The 26,641-nt window shown below is 40.5% G+C and overlaps 1 protein-coding gene across 4 annotated transcripts in view; it reads right to left on the minus strand.

Moving 5' to 3' along the window:
* Positions 1-26,641, minus strand: part of LOC124285828 (trafficking protein particle complex subunit 13-like) — a 194,562-nt gene that overhangs the window by 59,974 nt on the left and 107,947 nt on the right. The window contains exon 1 of one of the 4 annotated variants that reach the window (XM_046722097.1): positions 4,838-4,961. The exons of the other annotated variants lie outside the window; for them this stretch is intronic. Coding sequence (XP_046578053.1) covers positions 4,838-4,853 — 16 coding nt within the window. The 5' untranslated portion in view covers positions 4,854-4,961. Of the gene's footprint in view, positions 1-4,837; positions 4,962-26,641 lie in introns of those variants that run through there. 4 annotated transcript variants of the gene reach the window in all.

The raw sequence follows: 26,641 nt of genomic DNA on the forward strand, positions 1-26,641 counted from the left end.
AGGACATGTACTAAATAGTGCAGGATAATATAGGACATGTACTAAATAGTGCAGGATAACATAGGACATGTACTAAATAGTGCAGGATAATATAGGACATGTACTAAATAGAGGACAATATAGGACCTGTACTAAATAGTGCAGGCAGGATAATACCTGTACTAAATAGTGCAGGATAACATAGGGACATGTACTAAAAGTGCAGGATAATATAGACATGTACAGGATAATATAGGACATGTACTAAATATAGGACATGTATGTACTAAATAGTGCAGGATAATATAGGACATGTACTAAATAGAGCAGGATAATATAGGACCTGTACTAAATAGTGCAGGATAACATAGGACATGTACTAAATAGTGCAGGATAATATAGGACATGTACTAAATAGAGCAGGATAATATAGGACATGTACTAAATAGTGCAGGATAACATAGGACATGTACTAAATAGTGCAGGATAATATAGGACATGTACTAAATAGAGCAGGATAATATAGGACATGTACTAAATAGAGCAGGATAATATAGGACATGTACTAAATAGTGCAGGATAACATAGGACATGTACTAAACAGTAAAGGACAACATAAGGCCTTTATTAAACAACTATATAGGACCTGCATAAAACAGCCCAGGAGAATGTTTTGCTTAGCCTTGGCATTCAAGTCTGTTCAGCATTAAATCCCCTCACAACAGGCTTGCATCACTTCTCCTACACAATGAGCGATTATTACATATTAAATGTTTCCAAGCTGCAACTTGCAGACAAGAAGAAAAGCAACATGACAGTATGTGCTACGGTTAATTCAACAGCAAACTGAATCTGGACCGAGGAGAAAGAAATAACTGTTAATGATCTGCCAACCAGCTTTCTGTGAGCTGCTGTACCTTTTCACAATAGCCTTCACAATCAGCATGATTGATCTAAACAACCACTTGCTATGAAATAGTTCTGGATCAAATAAAACTTCTGCCTGAGAAAGAACTGTTTGATTGGGGTTGGATCGATAGATTGTGTGGACCTGACTGATACTCAATAAAAACACATGATCGGTAGATTGTGTGACTTGACTGATACTCAATAAAAAGACGTGATACCTTGTAGTTGGGTCAATCTAAACTTCTACCAAAGGGAGACAACTCATCTGGATCATGTAATATGCAAGGGAGATAACTGGTCTGGCTTATGTATGACAGTAGTCCACTCGGTAATATATCTATAAATATACAGCCTTGATAGCAACTTCATGAACAAACTGTTCAATGTGAATGCTACAAGAACAAATGTGTAATCAGCTTAATATCCAAGTTCTAATGAAGCAATAGTACAAGGGACTGGTTTGTTTGTCACGTGATGCTGTAGACTGATATCATTCTTCGGCAAACTGATTACATTTATAAGCAAATTCAGGACAGAAGTTCAAGTTGATCTTCGTCTCCCGGGAAACAAGTAACCTGATTGTCGGACCATCAGAACTTGATTCCTTCTCTGTGATAACAACTTGATTCAACCATTAATAATAAACTCTACAACTGAGCTTTAAAAAAAAATGATAAAATGATTTTCATGGCCAGATGATGAGCAACATATTGCCAAGCCCTGTGGAGTATCTGTATGTTTTGGGTGTTTTATGCATTTTGATATCTTTTGAGACAAGCAATTCTCTCTAATATTCTCTTTCAACTGTCATTTCATTCTGAACTCATCACTTGGGATATAATATCATGAGAATTGCTCAACAAACAGTTGCTTTTGTAACTTTAGTTTTTGTGAAAGCTTTTGTCAGATGGTAACTTATTATTTCTGGAAAAAATATCAAAATTATTTCCATGGAAAACAAGTGTATTTCCTGCATAAGATGATGATGTAGGTAGGTGATAAAAGAATCTCTTGAAGAATCAAGCTAACATTCTGGGTTTGAATCTCAATATGGGTGTAATAGTTGCAGTGCATGCTTAGTCTCCCCTTTTGTCATATTGGGCAATACTGATAAAGAGGAACTGAACTGCCACTAAGACTTGAGTGAGTGAGTGAGTTTAGGTTTATGCCGCACTCAGCAATATTCCTGCTATATGGCAGCTGTCTATAAATAAAAATCGAGTCTGGATCAGACAATCCAGTGATCTACAGCACGAGCATCGATTTGCACAATTGGGAATCGATGACATGTGTCAACCAAGCCAGTGAGCCTTACCACCCGATCCCATTAGTCGCCTCTTACGACAAGCATGGGTTATCGAAGGCCAATACTAGTATTCTAACCCAGACCTTCACGGGTCTACTAACACTTGAAGCTTATTATCAGTTAATATACTATATTTCCCTATTCATGACATACATCTTGTTTCAACTAAATGTGATGTCCACGATGCATAGAACTCAAAGCAACAAGAACACAGCATATGGTACTCATCGAAAGCTGGCAACCATGACCTTCTACTGATAAAAAATGGTTGTCATTAATTGGGCTGGCTATAAAGATAAGTAACAAGGAATGTTGATAGGGAGAATTATTAACACTTATCCATATGAAAATTAGGAACAAAATGTTTACTTACACACAAAAGTTAAGTCTTTATTCATGGTCTGCCTCCAAACTATGTTCAGAATGTTGATTTGTGAGTCATCCTTGCATACATGTGTCACCACTCACCAGTGAAGTGAAATATATTGAGTATGTAGGGACTGCATTTTTGTTATTTCTCTGATGTTTATTGATAATTAGTTATCAATCGATAGCCAGTCCTCACAGTTAGTCATCGTACATTGGTATACAAAAGCATATATGTAGTCAATATAGCTGGGATAACTGCATGTCACTTTTCCACGAGGGCAAGGATAAAGCTGGAATATTGGTGACTGCATGTCACCTTGCCCTGATGGCAAGGATAAAGCTGGAATATTGGTGACTGCATGTCACCTTGCCCTGATGGCAAGGATAAAGCTGGAATATTGGTGACTGCATGTCACCTTGCCCTGATGGCATGGATAAAGCTGGAATATTGGTGACTGCATGTCACCTTGCCCTGATGGCAAGGATAAAGCTGGAATATTGGTGACTGCATGTCACCTTGCCCTGATGGCAAGGATAAAGCTGGAATATTGGTGACTGCATGACTGCATGTCACCTTGCCCTGATGGCAAGGATAAAGCTGGAATATTGGTGACTGCATGTCACCTTGCCCTGATGGCAAGGATAAAGCTGGAATATTGGTGACTGCATGTCACCTTGCCCTGATGGCTAGGATAAAGCTGGAATATTGGTGACTGCATGTCACCTTGCCCTGATGGCAAGGATAAAGCTGGAATATTGGTGACTGCATGTCACCTTGCCCTGATGGCAAGGATAAAGCTGGAATATTGGTGACTGCATGTCACCTTGCCCTGATGGCTAGGATAAAGCTGGAATATTGGTGACTGCATGTCACCTTGCCCTGATGGCTAGGATAAAGCTGGAATATTGGTGACTGCATGTTACCTTGCCCCTGATGGCAAGGATAAAGCTGGAATATTGGTGACTGCATGTCACTTTGCCCTGATGGCAAGGATAAAGCTGGAATATTGGTGACTGCATGTCACCTTGCCCGCCTTGCCCTGATGGCAAGGATAAAGCTGGAATATTGGTGACTGCATGTCACCTTGCCCTGATGGCAAGGATAAAGCTGGAATATTGGTGACTGCATGTCGCCTTGCCCTGATGGCAAGGATAAAGCTGGAATATTGGTGACTACATGTCACCTTGCCCTGATGGCAAGGATAAAGCTGGAATATTGGTGACTGCATGTCACCTTGCCCTGATGGCAAGGATAAAGCTGGAATATTGGTGACTGCATGTCACCTTGCCCTGATGGCAAGGATAAAGTTGGAATATTGGTGACTGCATGTCACCTTGCCCTGATGGCAAGGATAAAGCTGGAATAATGGTGACTACATGTCACCTTGCCCTGACGGCAAGGATAAAGGTGGAATATTGGTGACTGCATGTCACCTTGCCCTGATGGCAAGGATAAAGCTGGAATAATGGTGACTACATGTCACCTTGCCCTGACTGCATGTCTGATGGTAAAGGACATAGTTTGAATATTTTTGGATAGCAACAACATCTAATGACATTTTCTTTTCCCTTTCAACTCAAGCCACTTTCAAACACTTCCTGAGGACCAATATTTTTCATTTTGTTCAGCACACACATCATTTACACCAGTGGGAAATCTGCAGGGGTTGCAATTCAAGAAGTGAAAGACCATAAAGTGAAAATTGCTTCCTGTTCTGCATATAAAAGAAAACAGTCTCCATTTGTCAGATGTGGTCTGTTATTTCAACAGCTGATTGAGAGATAAATGAATTGTTATTCACAAAATATGCTGCCACTGGCTCTTGATGAAACATAACACAAGACAGAGCAGTTCCAAATTTGATTGAAATCCCAACCCATGATTATTTCCCGCTCAATCGAGCAGTGGTTTCTTCTAACCCAGCACAGTTGGCATATGTTCGGAATCCTGAATCGAAAACCTGACACATACTTTGTATTCTTAGAGCCGACACAATCAAATCTTGACGCTGAGATACTCCACTGATGATGTAACTCTGGTCACGTGACCTCGTAATTGGTTTGTGGTTTTTGGATGACTGGGTGTGCAAGTGCAAGACATTGTTTCACTGTATCCTGTATACTGTCTGGTTCAGATTGCAAATAGTAGCAGATTTTATATACCAGCATCAGCAACTGGAAAGAGAACTGTCAACACGTGAGTGTTGTAAGTGGAGCGAAACATTGCTTCCTGTCACTAAGCTGGGACACGAAGCAGTGAGAAGAGGCACTAACCTTTGAGGGTAACCATCTGGGCGATTGGTTATTCATGAGGTGCTGTCCGAATCTGGGAGGGAGAGGCCTGGGAGGGTGAGGAACAAACAGCAATATCTTGATAGCGTGCAATGTGTTTATCTCAGGGCATCCCTGTCAGACCAACACAACTAATCAATGTTCACTACGTTCCTCATCTCATTCAGCCTGCTCTCTGCTCCACTACGGATGAGGCATGAGAGAATCACAGCCAGTGAGCTGGAGGAAGGGGTGTTGGGTGGGTGATGGGAGGAATGGAAAGGAGGGTGTTAGGATTTGTGCATTATGTTCAGTGTTCACTGCCTTCCCGATCTCTTATAGCCTCTTCTCAGCTCTGATATGGATGGGGTATGGGAATCAGCCTGGAGGAAGGGGTGTTGGATGGATGATCAGAGGAATGGAAAGGAGGGTGTTAGGATTTGTGCATTACGCTCAGCCTGATCTCATATAGCCTCTTCTCAGCTCGGATATGGAAGGGGTGAATCAGCCTGGAAGAAGGGGTGTGGGGTGATGGGAGAGGAATGGAAAGGAGGGTGTTAGGATTTGTCGCATTATGTTCAGTGTTCACTGCCTTCCCGATCTCATATAGCCTCTTCTCAGCTCCGATATGGATGGGGTATGGGAATCAGCCTGGAGGAGGGGTGTTGGGTGGGAGTGATGGGAGGAATGGAAAGGAGGGTGTTAGAAAGAGTGTGTGATGTTCAATGTTCACTGCTTTCACATTCTGCCTGTTCCACGATGAATGAGGTGTGTGAGAATAGTGGAACTGGCACAGCCAGACAGCTGGTGGAACGGGTGGAGAGTTGAATCAAGGTAGTGCAGATCAAGATATTGGGGTATGGGAGTATTGGAAGGGGTGGGAGGTGAGGAGGTTGTGTAGTGCAGATGTCCAAATGGTAGTGTCAGGGATTGTTGGGTGGAGGGGTGTAATGATTAAGTTGTATGGAGTAAAATGTCCTGATGGAATCATTTTGGGGTGGTCGGAGGGGTTCAAATTTGGTTGAAGTGGGGTGTAAGAAGGAGTCCAAATGTGGCTGTTTTGGGTGTTAGGTGGAGGGTCCTGATGGACCATTAAGGGGTGTTAGGAAGTGGGGGTTAGAAGGAAGGTCCTGATTTAGTCATTGTGGAGTTAGGAGAGTTGTCTGCCTGTGATTGGCATGGATGTGTGCGGGAAGGGGTTGGGGTGTATGTTATGTCTTTGTTGGAACACATGTCAGGGTACCTGTTGGAATGTGAGTCAGAGTACTTGTTGGAATGTGAGTCAGACTACCTGTTGGAATGTGAGTCAGAGTACCCGTTTGAATGTGAGTCAGAGTACCCGTTGGAATATGAGCCAGAGTACCCGTTGGAATGTGAGCCAGAGTACCCATTGGAATGTGAGTCAGAGTACCCGTTGGAATGTGAGTCAGAGTGCCCATTGGAATGTGAGTCAGAGTACCCATTGGAATGTGAGTCAGAGTACCTGTTGCAATGTGAGTCAGAGTGCCCATTGGAATGTGAGTCAGAGAGTGACAGAGTACCTGTTGCAATGTGATTGGAATGAGTGAGTCATTGGAATGTGAGTCAGAGTACCTGTTGGAATGTGAGTCAGAGTACCTGTTGCAATGTGAGTCAGAGTACCTGTTGGAATGTGAGTCAGAGTACCTGTTGGAATGTGAGTCAGAGTACCTGTTGGAATGTGAGTCAGAGTACCTGTTGGAATGTGAGTCAGAGTACCTGTTGGAATGTGAGTCAGAGTACCTGTTTGAATGTGAGTCAGAGTACCTGTTGGAATGTGAGTCAGAGTACCTGTTGGAATGTGAGTCAGAGTACCTGTTGGAATGTGAGTCAGAGTACCTGTTGGAATGTGAGTCAGAGTACCTGTTGGAATGTGAGTCAGAGTACCTGTTGGAATGTGAGTCAGAGTACCTGTTGGAATGTGAGTCAGTACCTGTTGGAATGTGAGTCAGAGTACCTGTTGGAATGTGAGTCAGAGTACCTGTTGGGAGGGTTTGGAGCATGAGTTGGGATGTTCCCATATGTGCAATGTTTATAACAATGCTTCCAAAATCTACAATGTAACCTCGTTATCCCAATAGTCTTTCTAAATAATCCAGTTGATTAAACATCTAGATATTGGGTCTGACAGGAAGTGGTATTCAAACATTAATCTCTGCTCTAATCGACACTGATTGATAATCAAGGTTCACTTATATCAGTATGATTAAGTCTTCAGAAGTCTTCATGACAGGAGAATGCCCACTCCTTATGCAGGGCACCAAGATCACCTAAATAAACATCACTCTCCATTTTGTGAGGGTCAAGTGAACCAGTTAAATGTCATTTTGGTAACTAAACATGGCTTACCTTATCTAGAAGTTTGATTTCCGGAACAAAATTAATGGATTAAAGTAGGTACATGCTGGATGAATATCATGTGCAAGATGGGATTTTTACATAGCTAGTCAGTGTTAAGAACTAATTCTTATTTTAATGAGTCAGCAACAATCTGACTGCTAACTTTTACCATCTCGCAAATGGAAAAAGTCAATCGAGGAAGTCCACTGGGTCATGTCACTTTCAAGTCAGTCCTGAAGTGTATTCGTCGCAGGCAAGCTGACTTGAGGTACTTTTGAATTAGTTGGGGAAAACTAAACCAGAACTTGACTAATGTTGTAGGTGATTTGTGTCATCACATGGGAGATTTGGGGTGATAGCCTTGTGGTTGAAGCATGGGGTAGCCTAGTGGTTGAAGCATGGGATAGCTAAGTGGTTGAAGCATGGGGTAGCCTAAAGTACTGTCGGAAATGCTAGAAAAATGCTTTTTGACTTATATTTAAAATTCAGAGGTATTACAGTTACTTAAATAACAAATATCACTTCAAGAAACATCTACCTAATGTAGACCGAGGGAATAAATTTTGAGACATGCTCTAAAATGTGTTTTTACTGATGAAAATACCAAAAACTTAGAAAAATAAGGGTTAGTTGGACATTATTTGAAACAAACATTAACTGCCTGTGTTATGTCATCAGCATGCACGGTATCGACAGGTGAAATTGACACCTGAGCACACGCTCGGGCGAGGGGTCATCTCAATAGATGTTTTCTGCAAAATGTTGAATATGTGTATGTATAATATACGTATTGGTTATGTAAGGGATCATTTGTGTATGTGTGTTTGTTGTGAAATAAACATACAAATTACTGTACATTGGAAAGAATCCTATCACTTGTGTTATCTTATCAATTGATTGTAGAAATGTGCAACGTTTAAATAAATGTTTTGCATGTCAACAGTATATTTCATTGAAAAAATATGGATGTAATTCGGTCAGTTTAATCTAGTTGTGAACATTGGCCAAAGATTTAACGAAGTCACTGGTGTAGCTTCTTTAGAATATATATATTTTTCTTCTCATAAAGTTTGTAGACCCTGCCTAAGCACTCCCTTGTCAAAGTTGTCAAGGATGGTTTTACGTCCCGGTTTTGCATTTGAGACGGTCCCTGTCTTGTCTGATTTGTTTACAATATTGTAAACTTGTTGGTAAGACATGCCAACAGCTCTACAAGTTCTGTAATAAACCCTTTCTAAACTAATGAAAGTTGTACCTCTGTCTTTTTTAAGCAGAAAAACCTATAAACCTTTGCAACAATCGACTGCAAATCGTTGGCCATAGTGGACGCTGTGATAAAGATGTGCATGCATGACGGGAAACTTATTTATCAAGACTTAACATTTATATTAATATTTCTTCCATAAAGAAAACGATAATTAAGTAAAGCAACACAAACATTCCACATTTATTTGTTTAGGAAAAACGTTAATTTATATTTTTTCACCACCTGTATTATTAGCATAAACGTAAAGACTATTTCAGATTTCTGTTGTTGAACTCTGAAAAATCTTAAGTTGCTGTTTTGGTACCAAATTCTCTCCTGTAAACTGCCCTTTAAATGCATGGGAATGTTAAATCGATTGAAATAAAAATTAGGTAGACAATAGGCGAGTTGATATATTGACAACATAGTACATTTATCACCTTTATAAAGATATTAAGGCTAAAAAGCATTTTTCTAGCATTTCCGACAGTACTTTAGTGGTTGAAGCATGGGGTAGCTTAGTGGTTGAAGCATGGGGTAGCCTAGTGGTTGAAGCATGGGGTAGCCTAGTGGTTGAAGCATGGGGTAGCCTAGTGGTTGAACCATGGGGTAGCCTAGTGGTTGAAGCATGGGGTAACCTAGTTGTTGATGCATGGGATAGCTTAGTGGTTGAAGAACAGGGTAGCCTAGTGGTTGAAGCATGGGGTAGCCTAGTTGTTGAAGCATGGGGTAGCCTAGTTGTTGTTAAAGCATGGGGTAGCCTAGTGGTTAAAGCATGGGGTAGCCTTGTGGTTGAAGCATGGGGTAGCCTTGTGGTTGAAGCATGGGGTAGCCTAGTTGTTGAAGCATGGGGTAGCCTAATGGTTGAAATATAGGGTAGCCTAGTGGTTGAAATATGGGCTAGCCTAGTTGTTGAAGCATGGGGTAGCCTTGTGGTTGACGCATGGGGTAGCCTAGTGGTTGAAATATGGAATAGCCTAGTGGTTGAAGCATGGGACAGCTTAGTGGTTGAAGCATGGGGAAAACCCTTAGCGAATGAAACCCTTACTTGTTCTCCTGAACAAACAGGTTCATTTCCCCACAAAGATACAAGTTTCAAACCCTATTTTTGCACCGGTGTGATAATGCTGGAATATTGCCAACTTCTTCATGTGGGTGATGGGTGATTGTTCCAAAAGAAAATCCATCTCAAGGATGACACAAGATAAAAAAACAGTCTTGTGAGTGAGCTATGGATTTTGTGAAAATGAACAACATTTCAGTTCCATCACTGCCTGTCAGCTTAACTTGTTTTTGGAAAAGGCCCAACGTCACCCAGGTCATTAAAGAGTGCAATATTTGTGAAACCTAAAGTAATGCATATTATACTTGTTGACTGATCGAGCGAAAGACATTGTGCCAAGCTGGATTAAAACTTAAAGGCACAATGTCACATCACACTTCTCTAAAAGTACATAATGCATTTCTCTCAATAATACTAACTATCAGCCTTCAGGTAAGCAACCATATCATCTATTCCCCCCAAAAATTACGTATTTAGATTACAATACTAAATTAAAAAGTTCGAATGAATTAATGCTATGTTGCATTAAATCGAGTCCCATAGAGTTATGCCCCTTGGAGCGCTCCTTCGCAAATATTCTATGCACAACTTGTGATTGAAACCAGTTCGGCATACACATCGGTTTTCGATGTACAGAGCAATCGTTTACATTCCATTTATGGCAAGTGTTATCTGTTTGGAAGCTGTTCGCCTCAAAGTTTCAATTATCAATTTCAGGCAAGTTGTAAGGGATAATAAGTCTTTTATTGCATCAATAGGAAGCTAAAGTTAGGGCATATGCCCCCAATATATAAAATATAGGCCAAAATATTGTCGAAAATGTGTGACATTGTGCCTTTAAGGTCAACGTAAGAGCCACAAGTCTGAAGCTCTTCTGAATTCTGAGGAAATAGTTGTGGCCATGTTTCAAACATGTCTGGAAGACAGAAACTACATTTTAGAGACATCCTAGCTGGAATGATTCATATATAGTTCCAGAAGAGATGTGAAAAAGTTAGGGACACTGGAAAAGGTGTGTTAAGTGAAGATCAAAGGCTGTATAAATTGATAAAAGATCATAATAAACCAAACAACACATCCTACATTATACAACATTCCTCATGCTAGACTAAGGCTTAGTCCCTGAATATATATAAGTTTGACAGTAACAAATAAACCCATTTAAATTGAAAAGGAACCCAAGTGAATGAGTGAGTGAGTGAGTGAGTGAGTGAGTGAGTGAGTGAGTGAGTGAGTGAGTGAGTGAGTGAGTTTAGTTTTATGCCACACTCAGCAATATTCCAGCTATCTGGCGGCGGTCTGTAAATAATCAAGTCTGGACCAGACAATCCAGTGATCAACAACATAAGAATTAATCTAAGCAATTGGGATATGATGACATGTGTCAACCAAGTGAGCGAGGCTGACCACCCAATCACGTTAGATGCCTCTTGCGACATGCATGGGTTACTGAAGATCAATTCTAACAGGATCTTCACAGATAGGAGCCCCAGTGAGTTGGGAACCTGGAGAAATCTAGACTTGCTTCATTAAGGGCTTCAGCATTGCAGAGAGGGTTATATAGGCAGTAGGGAAAATAATATAATTTAGGGATTGTGAGACAGACTAACCTCATGCTTGCTGCCTGGCAACTTGTCATAATGGTACATGCAGAAATAGCTTAGGAGCAGCAAAAGTGACATTTTCAAGATACCATTTTAAATTGGATTGGATAGAGATATCAGGGACGTGATCATTAATACAAAGTTGTAAATCTTGTAGTTCCAGGGAAGATGTCGGTTAACGATGGACACACAACACAAACTCTCTTGACTTTCAGTCAGATGAGCCCCAAACTTGTATTTCCGCCATATGCTGCCTTCATTTACATCAAGTAATCAGCTATCAGTTTGTTATAAGATTCCACGTCAATGCATTCACAAGAAAAACTAAATGCACATTCCTAATCATTCAGAATACTCTGAATCACTCTTAATAAACATCTAAAGTTTGAAATCACAGAAATTCCAATGATCAGTTCAAATGTTATCAGCTCAAGAGACCAATGATTTCAGCAAACTAATTACACAATTAGGAATATTAGGCTGTGTTTGGTCAAACCAGCTGGGAACTCTTGACTGTGTGAGAAAGGCCGGATATTGCCATGAGTGAGTGAGTGAGTGAGTGAGCCAGTGAGCCAGTGAGTGAGTGAGTGAGTGAGTGAGGCTGAAGGGGTCGTTGTCAGCACAGGTACTACAGATACGTACCCCAGGTACGTTTCTGTATACAGATATGTACCCTAAACAAAGTCAAAATACAGAAACGTACCCGATACCCTAAAAGGCAGATGAGTCCATATTCTGCAGTCCAAACCCGAAACTGCATGTAGTTCTTCCCGTTCAACAGATTGCGAGTGGTATTCATATGCATCGCGAAATATCTGTTACTGTGTATTCTCATTACTTACATAAGGCAATCAAATGTATCTAATACAACTGCATTACAGTTCCGATCAAGAATACGACAAAATGGAAATGGAATCGTCCTAGGGTATGTTTCTGTATTCCCATTATGGCCAGGGTAAGTTTCTGTATACTGTACCTGGGGTACATATCTGTAGTACCCGTGCCGACAATTCAACGACCCCTTCAGCATCAGTGAGTATGGTTCTATGCCGCTTTTAGCAATATTCCAGCAATATCACAGCAGGGTACACCAGAAATGGGCTTCACACATTGTATCCATATGGGGAATCGAATCTGGATCTTCGGGGTCATGAGCTAACGCTTTAACCACAAGGCTACCCCACCACCCCATGAATCTGGCTTAGTCTTCATCAGCTAGCTGTGTGATGTAGTTCAGATCTGTCAGATTCACCACTTTCCCATGTCCCAGGAGTTGAGATCAGTTACACAAATGTGAACAGTATACCTCCATGCCAAATCCCAATGTATCTGGATTTGCTCAGCAAGTCAGGATTGCTTGCGTTCTACACACATAATTCCAAGTGCAGAGGGATCTCATTCTTATTCTCATCCTTGAGCTGATGCTGCACAATGAAGCTGACTGATTCGATACAGCAGGCCTTGTTCGTGTCATTGATAGCTTGGATGTTGGTGGAGGGGATTATTGTCAAGATTTGTTCCTAATCATACTCAGAGGACATTGCTGTAAACATATTTCACCAGGTCATTCGGGCCTTATTGTGATGCCTGATTAGACCGAACCACAGTTTGCAGACATTAAAAAGTCCTTGATTCAGTCCAGAAGTCAGTGTAGTCAGGGATTTAAGCCACCAGTCCAAAGCCTGAGCCTTGTCCATTCTGTTATTAGACCTTATGATACCTCAAAAACAGACCAAAAATTATGCCTATAAGACAATACATTTTGGCACAAAATTTCCTCAGACCAATTTCATTACTTGCTAAATAATCTGTTACTTTGTAGCCATCTTCCCGTAAAAAGGCGATTTCTGTAATGGAAAATCTGTCATATATTTTATTGCAAAATTTAAACTTAAATGGACATCTTGACTTTGCTTGTTCTTTCATTCCAGGAAAGACTTTAAAAGCAAAAGAGTCTGTGGTAGTGGGTGGGTTGGAGTTTATGTTGTTTTTAGCAATATTCAATCAACATCCACAACTGGAACCATGTTAAATGGCCTGACACATATGGAATTGAACCCAGGCCTTCGGGATGACAAGCAAATGTTTCAATGGGGGCAGTGGGGTAGCCTAGTGGTTAAAGCATTGGCTCGTCACACCGAAGACCTGGGTTCGATTCCCCACATGGGTACAATGTGTGAAGCCCATTTGTGGTGTCCCCCACCGTGATATTGCTGGAATATTGCTAAAAGCAGCGTAAAACTCAACTCACTCACTCACTCTTGTCAATGGTATGACTGGCCTTTTAGTGGTTTTGGCTCTTAATTCAGCAAATGTCTCTGATAAAGTTGCATCCATGCCATGAGGTTTGTTTGTTGGTTAGTTCATGTCACACTCAGCACTTTTCCAGCAATTTTCTGGTGTGTAAATGATCGAGACCACACAACCAAGTGATTAACATCATGAGCATCGATCTAAACAACTGTGACACAATGTCATGCAGCAACCAAATCAGTGATCCTGACAACCCAATCCTGTGAGTGGCCTCTTACAATATACATGGGCTGCTGAGGCACACTCCGGCGCAGTGATGACTTAGCATAACATCACTGCAACAGGCTAATTTGCATATCACGTGACCGGACTTTTCTCTTGTTTGTAAACAAACGCGCATATTCATAATAAGAAGAGACCGGCCTTATGCAAGCTTTTACGCAATGTTTTACATTGTTACATGTATATTCTTCCACAACTGCGACAGTAAGATTTATGACAGTACATATTTAGATATCAAACTGGCTGCATTGTTTGCTCTCCGTCAGCTTCGATGACAGCAGATGGAGCCGTACAACATATGTAAACAAAGGATCGCTACACAAATCGAAATAGTGTTACATGTTTTAGGATATTTTCTCAGTGAAACTAAACCATTCTATCAAAGATGTTTAATTAGATGTGTAGACTCGTCAAAAATAAAAGAGTTAAGAAATATGTACCAGTACATGATATTGAATGGACGGTGCAAGATGTGACGAATCGTCACATTTTTCTGGCCTGTGGCAGAGGTACTATGCTGGCTTGCCGCATGGAACTCTGGGTAGGAGAGTGCTGCTGAGGAGCAAGTCTAACCCACATCTTCGCGGGTTCAAAGCCATGTAGGAAACATTTTATCTGCATGCAAAATAGGAATCAATGACTCAGCAACATGTTCCATCAAAAGTGAACTTTACATATATAGCACATGGATGCTGGGAATGATCATTTAAGGTTTCACCTACAAAACAGCAACCTGAAACGGCAAACCCAGAACATGACAGCTTATTAACTATGAAAATGAAGGGTTTAATAATTCTCCTCAGCTTCTGGTACCTTGTGTTATTGGCTAATCATTCCATCATCTTCTTGCGGTATCAGGTTATCTTATTAACTCTCTTCTAAGCTATCTCAACTGATAGAAAAGTTCCCCTGGGATCGGCTCAAAGACCAAAACCAAAGGTCAACCTAGCTTATCTTCCTCTCGTCCATAATACTGTCGCCTTGCAAAAGAAACCCTCTTGCAGTTGAAGCGCAAGCACTGATCTAATACCAAATATGGGCCATACTTAAATTTCTTTTAAGCCAAAAAGCAACCATTGGGATGTGACACTGAATTGTCTATAAGATGCAAGAATCCTAATGTCCTGATAGAAAGCAGCGAAATTATTGATTTCCTCATTGCTGAAGCAATGGGAATCATTTGGCCCAACTTTTTTGACACAAGTGCAGAAGATTGTCTCACAGCATTGTCTGTTACAATAAAAGTGTTTGGAAGGATGGTTGTATAGGCAATATATCCCAGCAGGCCCTGACATGCTACAGTGCAGTCCTCCGGCCTGGAACTGCCCCTGTGGGAGACTCAGACACAGAGGGTGCAGCAGACGGATGAGGTCTCTGTATGGAGGGTACACTGCATGGTGTTGATCATCACTGGTATGTGCCTATAACAACCTGATCGTGGAGGGGCAATGATGGTTATGAGTCCCCAGTTATTTGTTGGTCTGTCTGTCTGGGTTGGCTGGATTCATGCAAGGAGTGAGTGTGTTTGAACAATATTTCAGTAATATCAAGGCATGGGAGGAATATGGGAGGAGAGATTCAGATTGTAGATGTTTTCCACTACTAAAGAGTGAGTGACTGAGTTTAGTTTTATTCTGCTTTTAGCAATATTCCAGCAATATCACGCTGAGGGACGCAAGAAATGGGCCGCACACATTATACTTATGTGGGGAATTGAACCCATGTCTTCGGCATGACTAGCAAATGCTTTAACCACAAGGCTACCCCACCGTCCACACTTCTAAAGAAATCCATCATAGATAGGGTGATGATGACATAAGGATCACACAGGGCAACCCTGTCAGTGTATTCATTCTTGAGTGAGTGAGTTTGTTTTTCAAATATATCAAGGCATATCAGTGGAAGAAACAGAAAATGCTAGAGATTGTATGTGTTTACCATTTGGTTTGACCCACTTGTAATGATGCTGCTGGCTGAAGGATCATACTCTAGGTAAAAATGAATTCAACCTCCTCAACCAACAGATCCTGACATGATTGAAATCAAACCCCATGGCTAGGTGACCCAACACTGCACAGCAAATGGCAATACCAAAGGCCCGTCATCAAAGGACCACTATCAGTCAGGATACCTATTTTAAAAACAAAAATCCTCATTGATTGGTTCCAATGACCAGCTTAATCATAAAACTCTAGCCTGTGGTTGACAGCATGAGCAAGTATCCACAATGTCAAGGAACACTATCAGTAAGACACACATTTTAACCACCCAATCCCCATTGGCTGGTTATTATGACAGGCTAAAGTACTGGGACCAATCGCTGGGCTGGTGCTCCGCGGAAAGGCACAGTGATAAATGACAAGTCGAGAATAATGAAAAATTAATACACTGAACACGTAATACATTGTGTTAGTCTGTACACTGTATGTACATACCGGTACTCTAGCAGCAATGTCATATCGACCATATCCTCTACTGACTGCTTTCTGTGGGGCTGTCAAGACACTTATGTATTCCTTTGGCAAATTCAATTACATGATTATGTCAAAATGAAGTTCAGTGTCCTGAATGTTTTTAGTCTCTTCTGGTAATGTAGGTTATAGTCAGAGCATAAACTTTGTGCACTTTTAGCAAAGATTACATGTGATGTTTTTCTTTGACTTTCTTATTCTCTTTAAGTTTATCATTAGTTAACAAAAGAGTTCTGTAACTTGAATTAGAGAAGCTGATATTTGATAAAACATCTTCAGGCTAACTAAGTAGTCTATTAGATGCTGCCCAAGGAACATGTACGCACTATAATTTACAGCTCTGAAACTAATATGGCTCTTGAATGTTAGGTGAGGAGATATAGGAATAGCGTTGACTCCCCTCTGACCAGTCACCTGTGAAGACTTGGGTTAGAATTGATCTTCAGTAACCAATGCTTGTTGTAAGAGGCGACTAACGGGATCGGGTGATCAGGCTTGCTGACTTGCGTAGATCAATGCTCATCCTGTTGATCACTGGATTGTCTGGTCCAGACTGGATTATTTACAGACCGCTGCCATATAGCTGGAATATTGGTGGTCACTCCTCTAACCAGTCCTTGTTTTAGCCTATTAATGCTGAGCACCAGGCAAGGTAACATCAAATACCAACTTCTTTTGGTGAGGTGAGGTGAAATTGGGTTTTACGTCGTGCTTGAGAATATTTCGCTCATATGACGATGTGCATGCGTGTATATGTGTATGTGCGCCTGCTTGTACTAGCCCAGACTGAAGCTGGTTTTATAGTGCTAGCCCACTGAAATACCATGCCGCAGTGAAGCATGAATACCCCACTCAGACACATTATACTGACTCCGAGCCGACCAGTCCTTGTTGTACCCATTAAGCCGAGCGCCAGGCAGGGACCAACAAGTACCATAATTTAACGTCTTTTGGTATGACGCGGTCGGGGATCGAACCTGCGACCTTCCACTCTCTGGGCGGACGCTCTAACCACTACACCACGGAGGCGGTCAACTTCTTTTGGTTCCACATGGTTTGGAATCGAACCCCAGACATTCCAGTCTTTGGGTGGAAGCTGTATCCACTGGACTACAGAGGTGGTCTTGTTAAACTGGAAGCTTCCTGCAGTCAGTTAAACCTTAATCAACAAACTATTTGACATTCTGTACATGATATTCCCATAAGTATATGTATACAGATGATATAATACAGATACGATAACTACCTAGCAACGTTTATCCTCAATGTCCTCCAAATAAAAACTTGTTTCTATTTCCATTTATTTATAGAAAATTAACATAATAAATGGAAGTTGACATTCCAAAATACATTTGTCCAACCATACATTAATATTTGACCATATTGTAAAACCAAATACTAAAAGATCAAAGGCTTAGGAATTCAAAAGAATTTTAGATGTGTTGGGAGTATACAAGTGCAATGCCCATATTACTATCAGACATACAACATTAATGAAGGTACTTGCATCTCTACTGAAACATCACAATGAAAGAAGTTGAAATCCATACGTCAACTACTTTATCTTGAACATCGATAAATTAACTTGGAGGTGCAATTAACCTATTTCAGCATATACAGTAGATAAGAGCAACATCATTATATTCTAAGATCTTGACTCCCGATAACATGTGGAAGACCAGTTTCTTTGTTAATTTGGTTTAGATTTATTTTCCACATTTTGAGAAACTAATTTGTGAAACAAAGAAAATACATAAATCTGGCCTGATGAAGAGTTTCTTTATCTGAATGAAATCAAGACATTATGCTATATATCGGTACATCTTCATCGGGGCCTGCGACTGATTGACTGGAGTTCTTTTCAAGTTCTTGGCTTAATACGGCAATTCATCCATCTACAAGAACGGCAGGTCAACATCTGTGTGTCAAGTAATTGGTTTGAGGAAAGCCTCACTGATCACTATTTGCTTGACCAGTTCTGTTGGTCCATTCCTGACTCATCTGACCACACACCAGTGGTACCAAATAGTCTGAAACTGACTGTTATTGACCACTCACATCTCCATCCAAGCACAGCATATGCAGCAAGATGTTCACATATAACATCCATGTACTGCGTCAAGTGTGCAGCTGACGACTGGGAACTGCGTGAGTGTCTTGATTTATTCTTGTAATTTAGCTTTTACTTGTTCTTCTGTTGGCTTTGCAGGATGAGTGAGGGAGATGGGTTTAATTCCTTGAGAACAGTATTGACACCATGAGCAATTATGCCAAAGAAAGCCTAAATTGACACAGGAAAGAGACGTTTACCTTCTTGAAAAAAAATTATGACTATATTGCATTGGTTATTATTGGCAAACATGGACATGTGTAATGCAGATCGAAGCACTTGTATCTTCCACTTTTACCACTAATCCAGTGTATTGTCTTCCTGCTGCTTAGCTCACCTGGCATTAGCCAAGCATGAACATAAAAACATATATATATAGAGAGAGAGAGAGAGAGAGAGAACTGATGCCTGAAGATATTTGGACAAGAAGAGGCAAAATTTTGTTGACACACATAGCGTCACTAGACGGAACAACTCTGTAGATAACTTAATTCATCAACACACTCATTCTGGCCATTTATCAGCCATAAGAATTTCAACCGTTAAATTTGTGAAAAAATATCTGCATCATCAATCAGCCTTCACTGGTTTCTCATCTATAACTTTTCTCATATATATAAACTCCTTTGAACTTATCCACTGGATGATGACAGTGCATAAACTATGAGTACTTTCATCCGAAGGATGATTGAGCATAACTGTCAAAATACACCATTCACATTGAGAATTACAGACTATCTGGCTATAGTGAAATCCTTGTAAAATGGCCATCCATAAACCTGATGATGTCGACCATTAACTTTACGGCAGATTGAGAATCCATACCTCCTAGCTACTTAGGCCATGTTCCATATAGAGGAATAGGAATCCTATACAGTCTGGTCAGGAAAAGCATCCAGGTTAATGTTCCAGGTAAACAAGGAACACCATTGAGACTCTCGCATCAATATGTGAAACTGACTCACTAATGTTTTACAGATCTAAGTATCGAAAGCTTATCACTTTCACAACAAAATGAATTGTGAGGATATTCTTCTTTAGTGTGGTGTATTTACATAAAGAACACCAGTCTCTTTCATCCTTGTGCTTGCTTCATCCTGTGAGAGATGTGCACACTTTCACCATTTCATGGGAGTTACAAGACGTAAGTGGCTGTCATGGCCTCCTGGACTTGGTTATGTTTGATTAGATTCCATTGTGTTGAATATGTTTTATGTGCAACAAATCTGATCCCAAGAATGTCACGTATATACAATAGCACCTCACTGGGATAATTCAGTCTGTGGTATTGTAGTGTGGAAAATTGTGGCTTGTCTTCTTTACTGCATCTGTAGCAAATGATGCAGATGTACGGGGAAAACGCAACCCAAGTGGTTTGATGAATACAGCATTGCCATTATAAATCTTCGGAAAGAGTGGTACATAAAGCTGACAAGCCATTCAATAACACAGATTCTGTTCTGGGCAGGATTAAATCCTAATGCAAAAACTAAATAGCTACATCATTAAGACTGCCATGAGAGAGTGAGTGAGTTTAGTTTTATGCCGCTTTTAGCAATATTCCAGCAATATCACGGCAGGGACACCAAAATGGACTTTTTTATTATTATTATTATTATAGGATATTTATATAGTGCACATATCCACTCACTAGTGCATGCTCAAGGCGCTGGTATTTTTTCCCTCGATCATTGGATGTCAATCTCAATGGCACATCGCATTATCAATCTCAACTCCCTGGGGAGTATACAACTCTTGCAGCCACTAGGCGCACCAAGTTATTGTGGCTTTCTCATCCTGACTTCACACATTGTACCCATGTGGGGAATCGAACCCAGGTCTTTGGCATGACGGGTGAATGCTTTAACCACCGCCCAAAGACCATAGCTTATGCATCTGTGTGGAGGACTTCTAAAGAGATTTTCTCATATCAAGTACTCTTTCTTCTTAAACCCATTGAAATACTTTGTCAGATTAGGTCTCCCAGACATAATACTTTTCTTGAAAGTTGACTAATAATATTGGGCAATTACTTGAGGAGCCACCTCTGTGTTTGGCGCAGGTTCTACTACTGCAACAGGATTCAAATATTAAACGACCAAGAAGACACAAACATGTGATCATTTATTGTGTAAATGTTCCATGTTCTTCGTACAACATCTACAATCAGTAATTAAGTCAATTATCATTGTCAGAACTCACTAGGGAAAACACTCATAAGTGTCCGAGTCTTCTAAAGTGAACACCCCTAAAAATAAAATAACAACGCTTACAATCTTAACATGCAGTTAAAGATGCTGAAATCTTCAAAGTGTCACCGTGACCTTGAAAATTATGTGAAGGTCACCAAAATCGACTGGGCCCTGCGTCTTCTCCTGCTTGGTGTTGAATATAAAGAAAATCCAGTGAACGGTTCTTGAGATATCTCGCTGACAAGGGTAAAACGTTAAAGTCCCTTTGGGAATTTGAAATGAAGGCCAAGGTCACCAAACCTGACTGGGACCTTTATTTTAGTGTGATGAACCTAGGTACCAAATATGAAAAGAATCCAGTCAACAGTTCTTAAGATATTCCAATTCATACGGACGGACAGACGGACGGAGCCTAATACTATATCCCCCGCTTCACGCTAAATGCCCGGCGGGTAATAATAATTAACAGTAAAATCCCTTGTCAGACTGCTGGTTTAAAATATGTCCCCAGTATATCATACTCGCCAACAATATGGCCACAATGTGTGACCTTGCTGATGGTTTCCATACATTCAATGTCCTGTAACCCATCCTCCAATGATATCATAGATCCTTGTTCTTTAATGAATGATGACACCATGTTCATTATTAGATTCCTGTATATTTTCCTAAGCATCCTAACTTAGTGTAAATTTTCAATTCCATGAATTTGTGGAGGCAATGTCATCATATCCAACACTAGAAGGTTCATCCTGAGGACTTAACAAACATTTCAACTAGAAATTGAAATTGAACTGATGAGATGACAATGAATGATCTCTACTATTATATAATTTATACACTACTTCAGCATGGTAGCCTTAGCTGCCATCATTGTGGCATCTGAAGATACAAAGATATTGTCATGCAGCTTCTGAAGAAGAGTCATACTCCAACACCAACCGGAAATGTCATGAGACCTACAGTTGGACGATACCCATGAAGGTCCGGGTTAGACTTGATCTTCAGCAACCCATGCTTGTTGTAAGAGGCGACTAATGGGATCGGACGGTCTGGCTCACTGACTTGGTTGACACATGTCATCGGTTCCCACTTGAGCAGATCGATGCTCATGCTGTTGATCACTGGATTGTCTGGTCCAGACTCGATTATTTACAGAGCGCTGCCATATAGCTGGAATATTGCTGAGTGAGGCGTAAAACTAAACTCACTTACAGTAGGATGACTCACGTTATGCTGTTACAGTTATACAAAACTATCCTGCACACTAATGTATTTTTATTAATAAAATCATTAACATCACATCCTGTGAACACACTTCTTCTTCCATGCCTGAATACTCATAAATTTAAAGCGTTTATCACAAAACAAGAACCGTTGAAATGTGCAAAACTTCAATTTGCATCTAATGGTGATCATATAGGTACAGCCACCAAACACTGCAAATGAATAAGTTCCACACAGGCCTCCTGCCACATGACAAAAGGTATACAACAGAGATATAGAGACAAATAGAGACTAATTCTAGCTGAACTGACAAGTTTAATAAACTTCCAGTCTGGTTAAAATGTTGCCAGTCCATATTTCTTTTTCACTGGATTGTAATAAATAGAAACAGCTACTGATACGAATAAATTAGATCATGCATCCTGGGTTTCTAGGTGCAAAAACATATTACAGAATATTTCTGCAAGATTTTAACATTGGCTTATTCAGTAAATACAACTCACAGAATAAGTTCATATCGTATATTTACTATATGTACATACATACTTTGGCCTGGGCATTCATATTGCAAAAGCTGACAAAACCAGCTCCTTATTGAGCAAGTGGGTAGGTGGCTTGACACTAGATAGTGTGGACATTCGGATTCCATGATAACAGTAGATGGCTTGATGATAGGTAGTGTGGCCATTTAGATCTCACAATTACAATATACAGCTTGACACTCAAGGTAGTGTGGATGTTCTAATTTCATAATAATAGTATATGGCTTGATGATAGGTAGTGGGGCCATTTAGATCTCACCATTACAATATAATGATTGACACTAGGGTAGTGTGGCCATTCATATTCCATAGTTACAATATATGACTTGACATAAGGTAATGTTGACTTTCAAATTCCATAATAAAGATAAATGGCTTACACTGGGCAGCGTGTACTTTCAAACACTATAATAATGGTGTATGGCTTAATATTGGGCAGTGGGCATATTTAAGTCCCACAATAATTCATGTGGATTATGCAGTGCAGGGTGTACATTTAAGTGCCATAATAACGGTGAGTGAGTGAGTGAGTGAGTGAGTTTGGTTTTACGCCGCTTTTAGCAATATTCCAGCAATATCACGTCGGGGGACACCAGAAATGGGCTTAAAACATTGTACTCATGTGGGGAATCGAACCCGGGTCTTTTCCGGCGTGACGAGCAAATGCTTTGACCACTAGACTACCCCATCGCCCTGCCATAATAATGGTATACGGATCATACTGGGAAGTGTGCATATCTAAATGCTATCATAACAAAATATTGCTTTATACCTCAGGCCAGTATGGACTCCAAAAAATGGAATATGGATGGTTCTGGGCAGTGTGCACATCCAAATTCATATGATACATAATGATACGTGCCTTGATACTGGCATTGTGGACACCGTAATTCCACATAGTGACCACAATAAAAGAAGGGTATTCAGTCGACAATCTGATTTCCGCCTCCACTCTGGGACAAGGCTCCTTGAGGATTCACGTCCCAAATCTCTCAGCTGAAATTAATTTGATTTTTGTGAAGTTTCTTCACATTCAACTATCACATCAGTGCTAACCAGCTTATCCCTGTACAGATCAATACCAGTGGTCGGGGGAATATTTCACAAGAATGGTTGCTTGTATTGTGCTATGTACAATGTATGTATAGAAGGCAGCCATGCAGGCATTCAGGACTCGCGTCTGTCAGTGATACATGTCTATGGCTGCAACTATTGCTCATTGAAATGAGTATGCAACTGCATCTTTCATATACAAAATTGCCTCTTGCATCGTCCCTTTGGAATAGTCGACAGAAGAAAATATCATTTCCAATTTTCTGATCCTTTGATCTTATGTTTTTTGGGGTTGCTACTGAAAGTGAAATATTTTGTATTCATTGAAATCATTGAATTTTATATAGGATACTTGTTATTTTGCTTCACTGATCAATGAAAATGACAATCTTTGGTTGTAACAGACTGAGACAAGGCTTCAAAATCTGTTTCAGAAAAGTTGTCTTCAGGACAGTTGAGAATTATTTTGCTTTGGTAGTCTGATTCTGTGATATTAAGTCACCATGCTGAAACTTGTATTAGCTCCACAAAACAGCATACCAACCACCTATGACTGCATTCACAAATGCATCATGATGCTCCTACAACCAGACTGAGACAAGGCTTCAAAATCTGTTTCAGAAAAGTTGTCTTCAGGACAGTTGAGAATTATTTTGCTTTGGTAGTCTGATTCTGTGATATTAAGTCACCATGCTGAAACTTGTATTAGCTCCACAAAACAGCATACCAACCACCTATGACTGCATTCACAAATGCATCATGATGCTCCTACAACCAGGCGATTACATTCCTTAAGCATATGATTACATTCCTACAAACAGATGACTGCATTTACAAGCACGTAATTGCATTCCTACAAGGATATGATTACATTCACACGCATATGATTACATTCCTACAAGCAGATGATTACATTCACAAGCATGTGATTACATTCCTACAAGCAGATGATTACATTCACAAGCATGTGATTACATTCCTACAAGCAGATGATTACATTCACACACATATGATTACATTCCTACAAGCAGATGATTACATTCACACACATATGATTACATTCCTACAAGTAGATGATTACATTCACACACATATGGTTACATTCCTACAAGCAGATGATTACATTCACAAGCACATGATTACATTCCTACAAGCAGACGACTACATTCACAAGCACGTAATTGCATTCCTACAAGCATATGATTACATCCACAGGCATATGATTACATTCCTACAACCAAATGATGCCATCTAAAGCATATCCTTTAGTGAGTGAGTGGCCTGGTTTTTTAACCAATATCACTGATTGTAACCTTAATGTGAGAAGGAAACGTTAAGTGAAACAGTTTTCAGACACTTCGCCTTTGGTGAAGCCCATAACACGGGTATGTAACTGACAAACCTAAAACCATAATAAATCAGAGCAAACCTGGATTCAAACCCATGATCAGGTATTGGCAATGTATAAGGGACACAACTCTACACAGCAGTGCCTTAGACGATGGGACCACCCAGGCTGTGACCTTTCTATAAGCATATGATGACGCTCATCCAAGTCCATGATGACATTCCAGCCAGTTTACATCAGCTACCTTGGTAACGTATTCCCAGTCCTCGTCCCAACTGAAGCACGTTGACAACCCAACCGGATGAATTATTGATGGAAAGTTAGCCGAGTAACATGAAAGTGAAAGAGGGAATACCTATGTTGACACTGATGCTTTCACTCGGAGTGACAAATTTGTCCCTGGATCTTGACATTTGTAGGGATCACCTTGTGATTTGTTGATGAGTACCCAGAAGAGGGCAATAATCAATTTGAAAGCAACCCAGTGATCCAAGATATTCAAGGTATTTCTCCTGACATGAATATTCTACAGTTATGTACCAGAACTAATTGCACACGGTGTACTGATGTCGGGGATTACACACTGCAGTGACAAAAGTGAGTGTTCTGGGACGGCAAACATATATACAACACTGAAGTGCTGATAAAATATGTATGCAACCGTACGAATACTAGAATTAACAAGCAAACATATTTGCATAATTGTACATAAGAAACTTTACTGTCATGATTTCTCTAACTCCTTTAGGCAAACTGTTCAATTGGCATTGCCTGTAATTCACTTATAGTGCTCTGTTAAGAGGGAGAGGGATTCAATGTTTAACCTTGGTCTGTCTGTTCCAGGTGTGTTTTCCATCACATTTGACTTAATGTTGTATAATTGTATGCTGTATTCTATTAACTGGGGTCCATGGTGCCAATCACACATAACGTTCCATCACTAAACAAACCAACCAATGGTAACCCATGCAACCTTCAGTGACCAATGACCAAGATTGAGAGAATGAGAGTGAGTTAGTAGGTGGTGAGTGGTCGAGTGAGTATGTGGTTGAGTGGTTGAATGAGTGATTGAGTTTTGAGTGAGTGAGTGAGTTGGGTGTTACGCCGCTTTTTGCAATATTCCAGCAATATCACGGCAGGGGACACCAGAAATGGGAGTTTTTGAGTGAGTGGTGAATGGTCGAGTGAGAATGTGGTTGTGTTGTTGAGTGAGTGAGTGAGCGTGAGTGGGTGAGTGAGTGAGTGAGTGAGTGAGTGAGTGATAGGTTCAAAATAACTCTCAGCTTAATTCCTGTCACACTTTTGTTTTATGCCATTATCAGCAGTGTTATAACTAAACCAAGTCAGCATGTAAATAATTATGTCTGAACCATGAAAACCAAATGATTAATAATTAATGAATAAGCCAATGCCTTTGATGTAAAATGATACAACAAATCACCTAGACTGACCACTCCATCCTAGACTGACCACTCCATCCTAGATTGACCACTCCATCCTAGACTGACCACTCCATCTAAGTTTGTAACAAGCTAGGAAATATGGAAGACCTTTTGCAACCTGCGTAGTGAAGCCCAGCCATGTCACCGCAGGGACTAAGCCCTACAGATTTTTCTCATGCCAGATTCGAACATATCATCATGCCGAGTGAATACTTCAACCACTTGGTTACACATGTGCCCCTACCCACACAAGCCATGTTATAAATGATGAATAAACAGAGGCAGCAATGTTTCCGGCCAACTCTGGATCACATTAGAAGCGATCATGTCTGGAACTAGGGTCTCCCTGTATAGTGTTGGCCTGGATCAAAGGCTGGCATCTCGGCTAACTCGGGCCTACTTCAAAGTGGGATGAGGTACAAATGGTTCCCTCCTGTCATGCATTTGCTACATCAACACTCGCCAGTCATGCACAGTGGATAACTGGTCACTTGGCTTTCAACTTCCCGACTGCTCCTAACAGGTTTCCTTTGTGACTGGATTTTTTGGATTAATCATCAAAGAAACTATGGAAGCGTCTCCAGGATTATTTCAGATACACATTCAGAGCACTGGC

Source organism: Haliotis rubra, unplaced genomic scaffold (assembly GCF_003918875.1).
Source record: "Haliotis rubra isolate DU_JTF1 unplaced genomic scaffold, ASM391887v1 Scf37, whole genome shotgun sequence".
NCBI classification, from domain to species: domain Eukaryota; kingdom Metazoa; phylum Mollusca; class Gastropoda; order Lepetellida; family Haliotidae; genus Haliotis; species Haliotis rubra.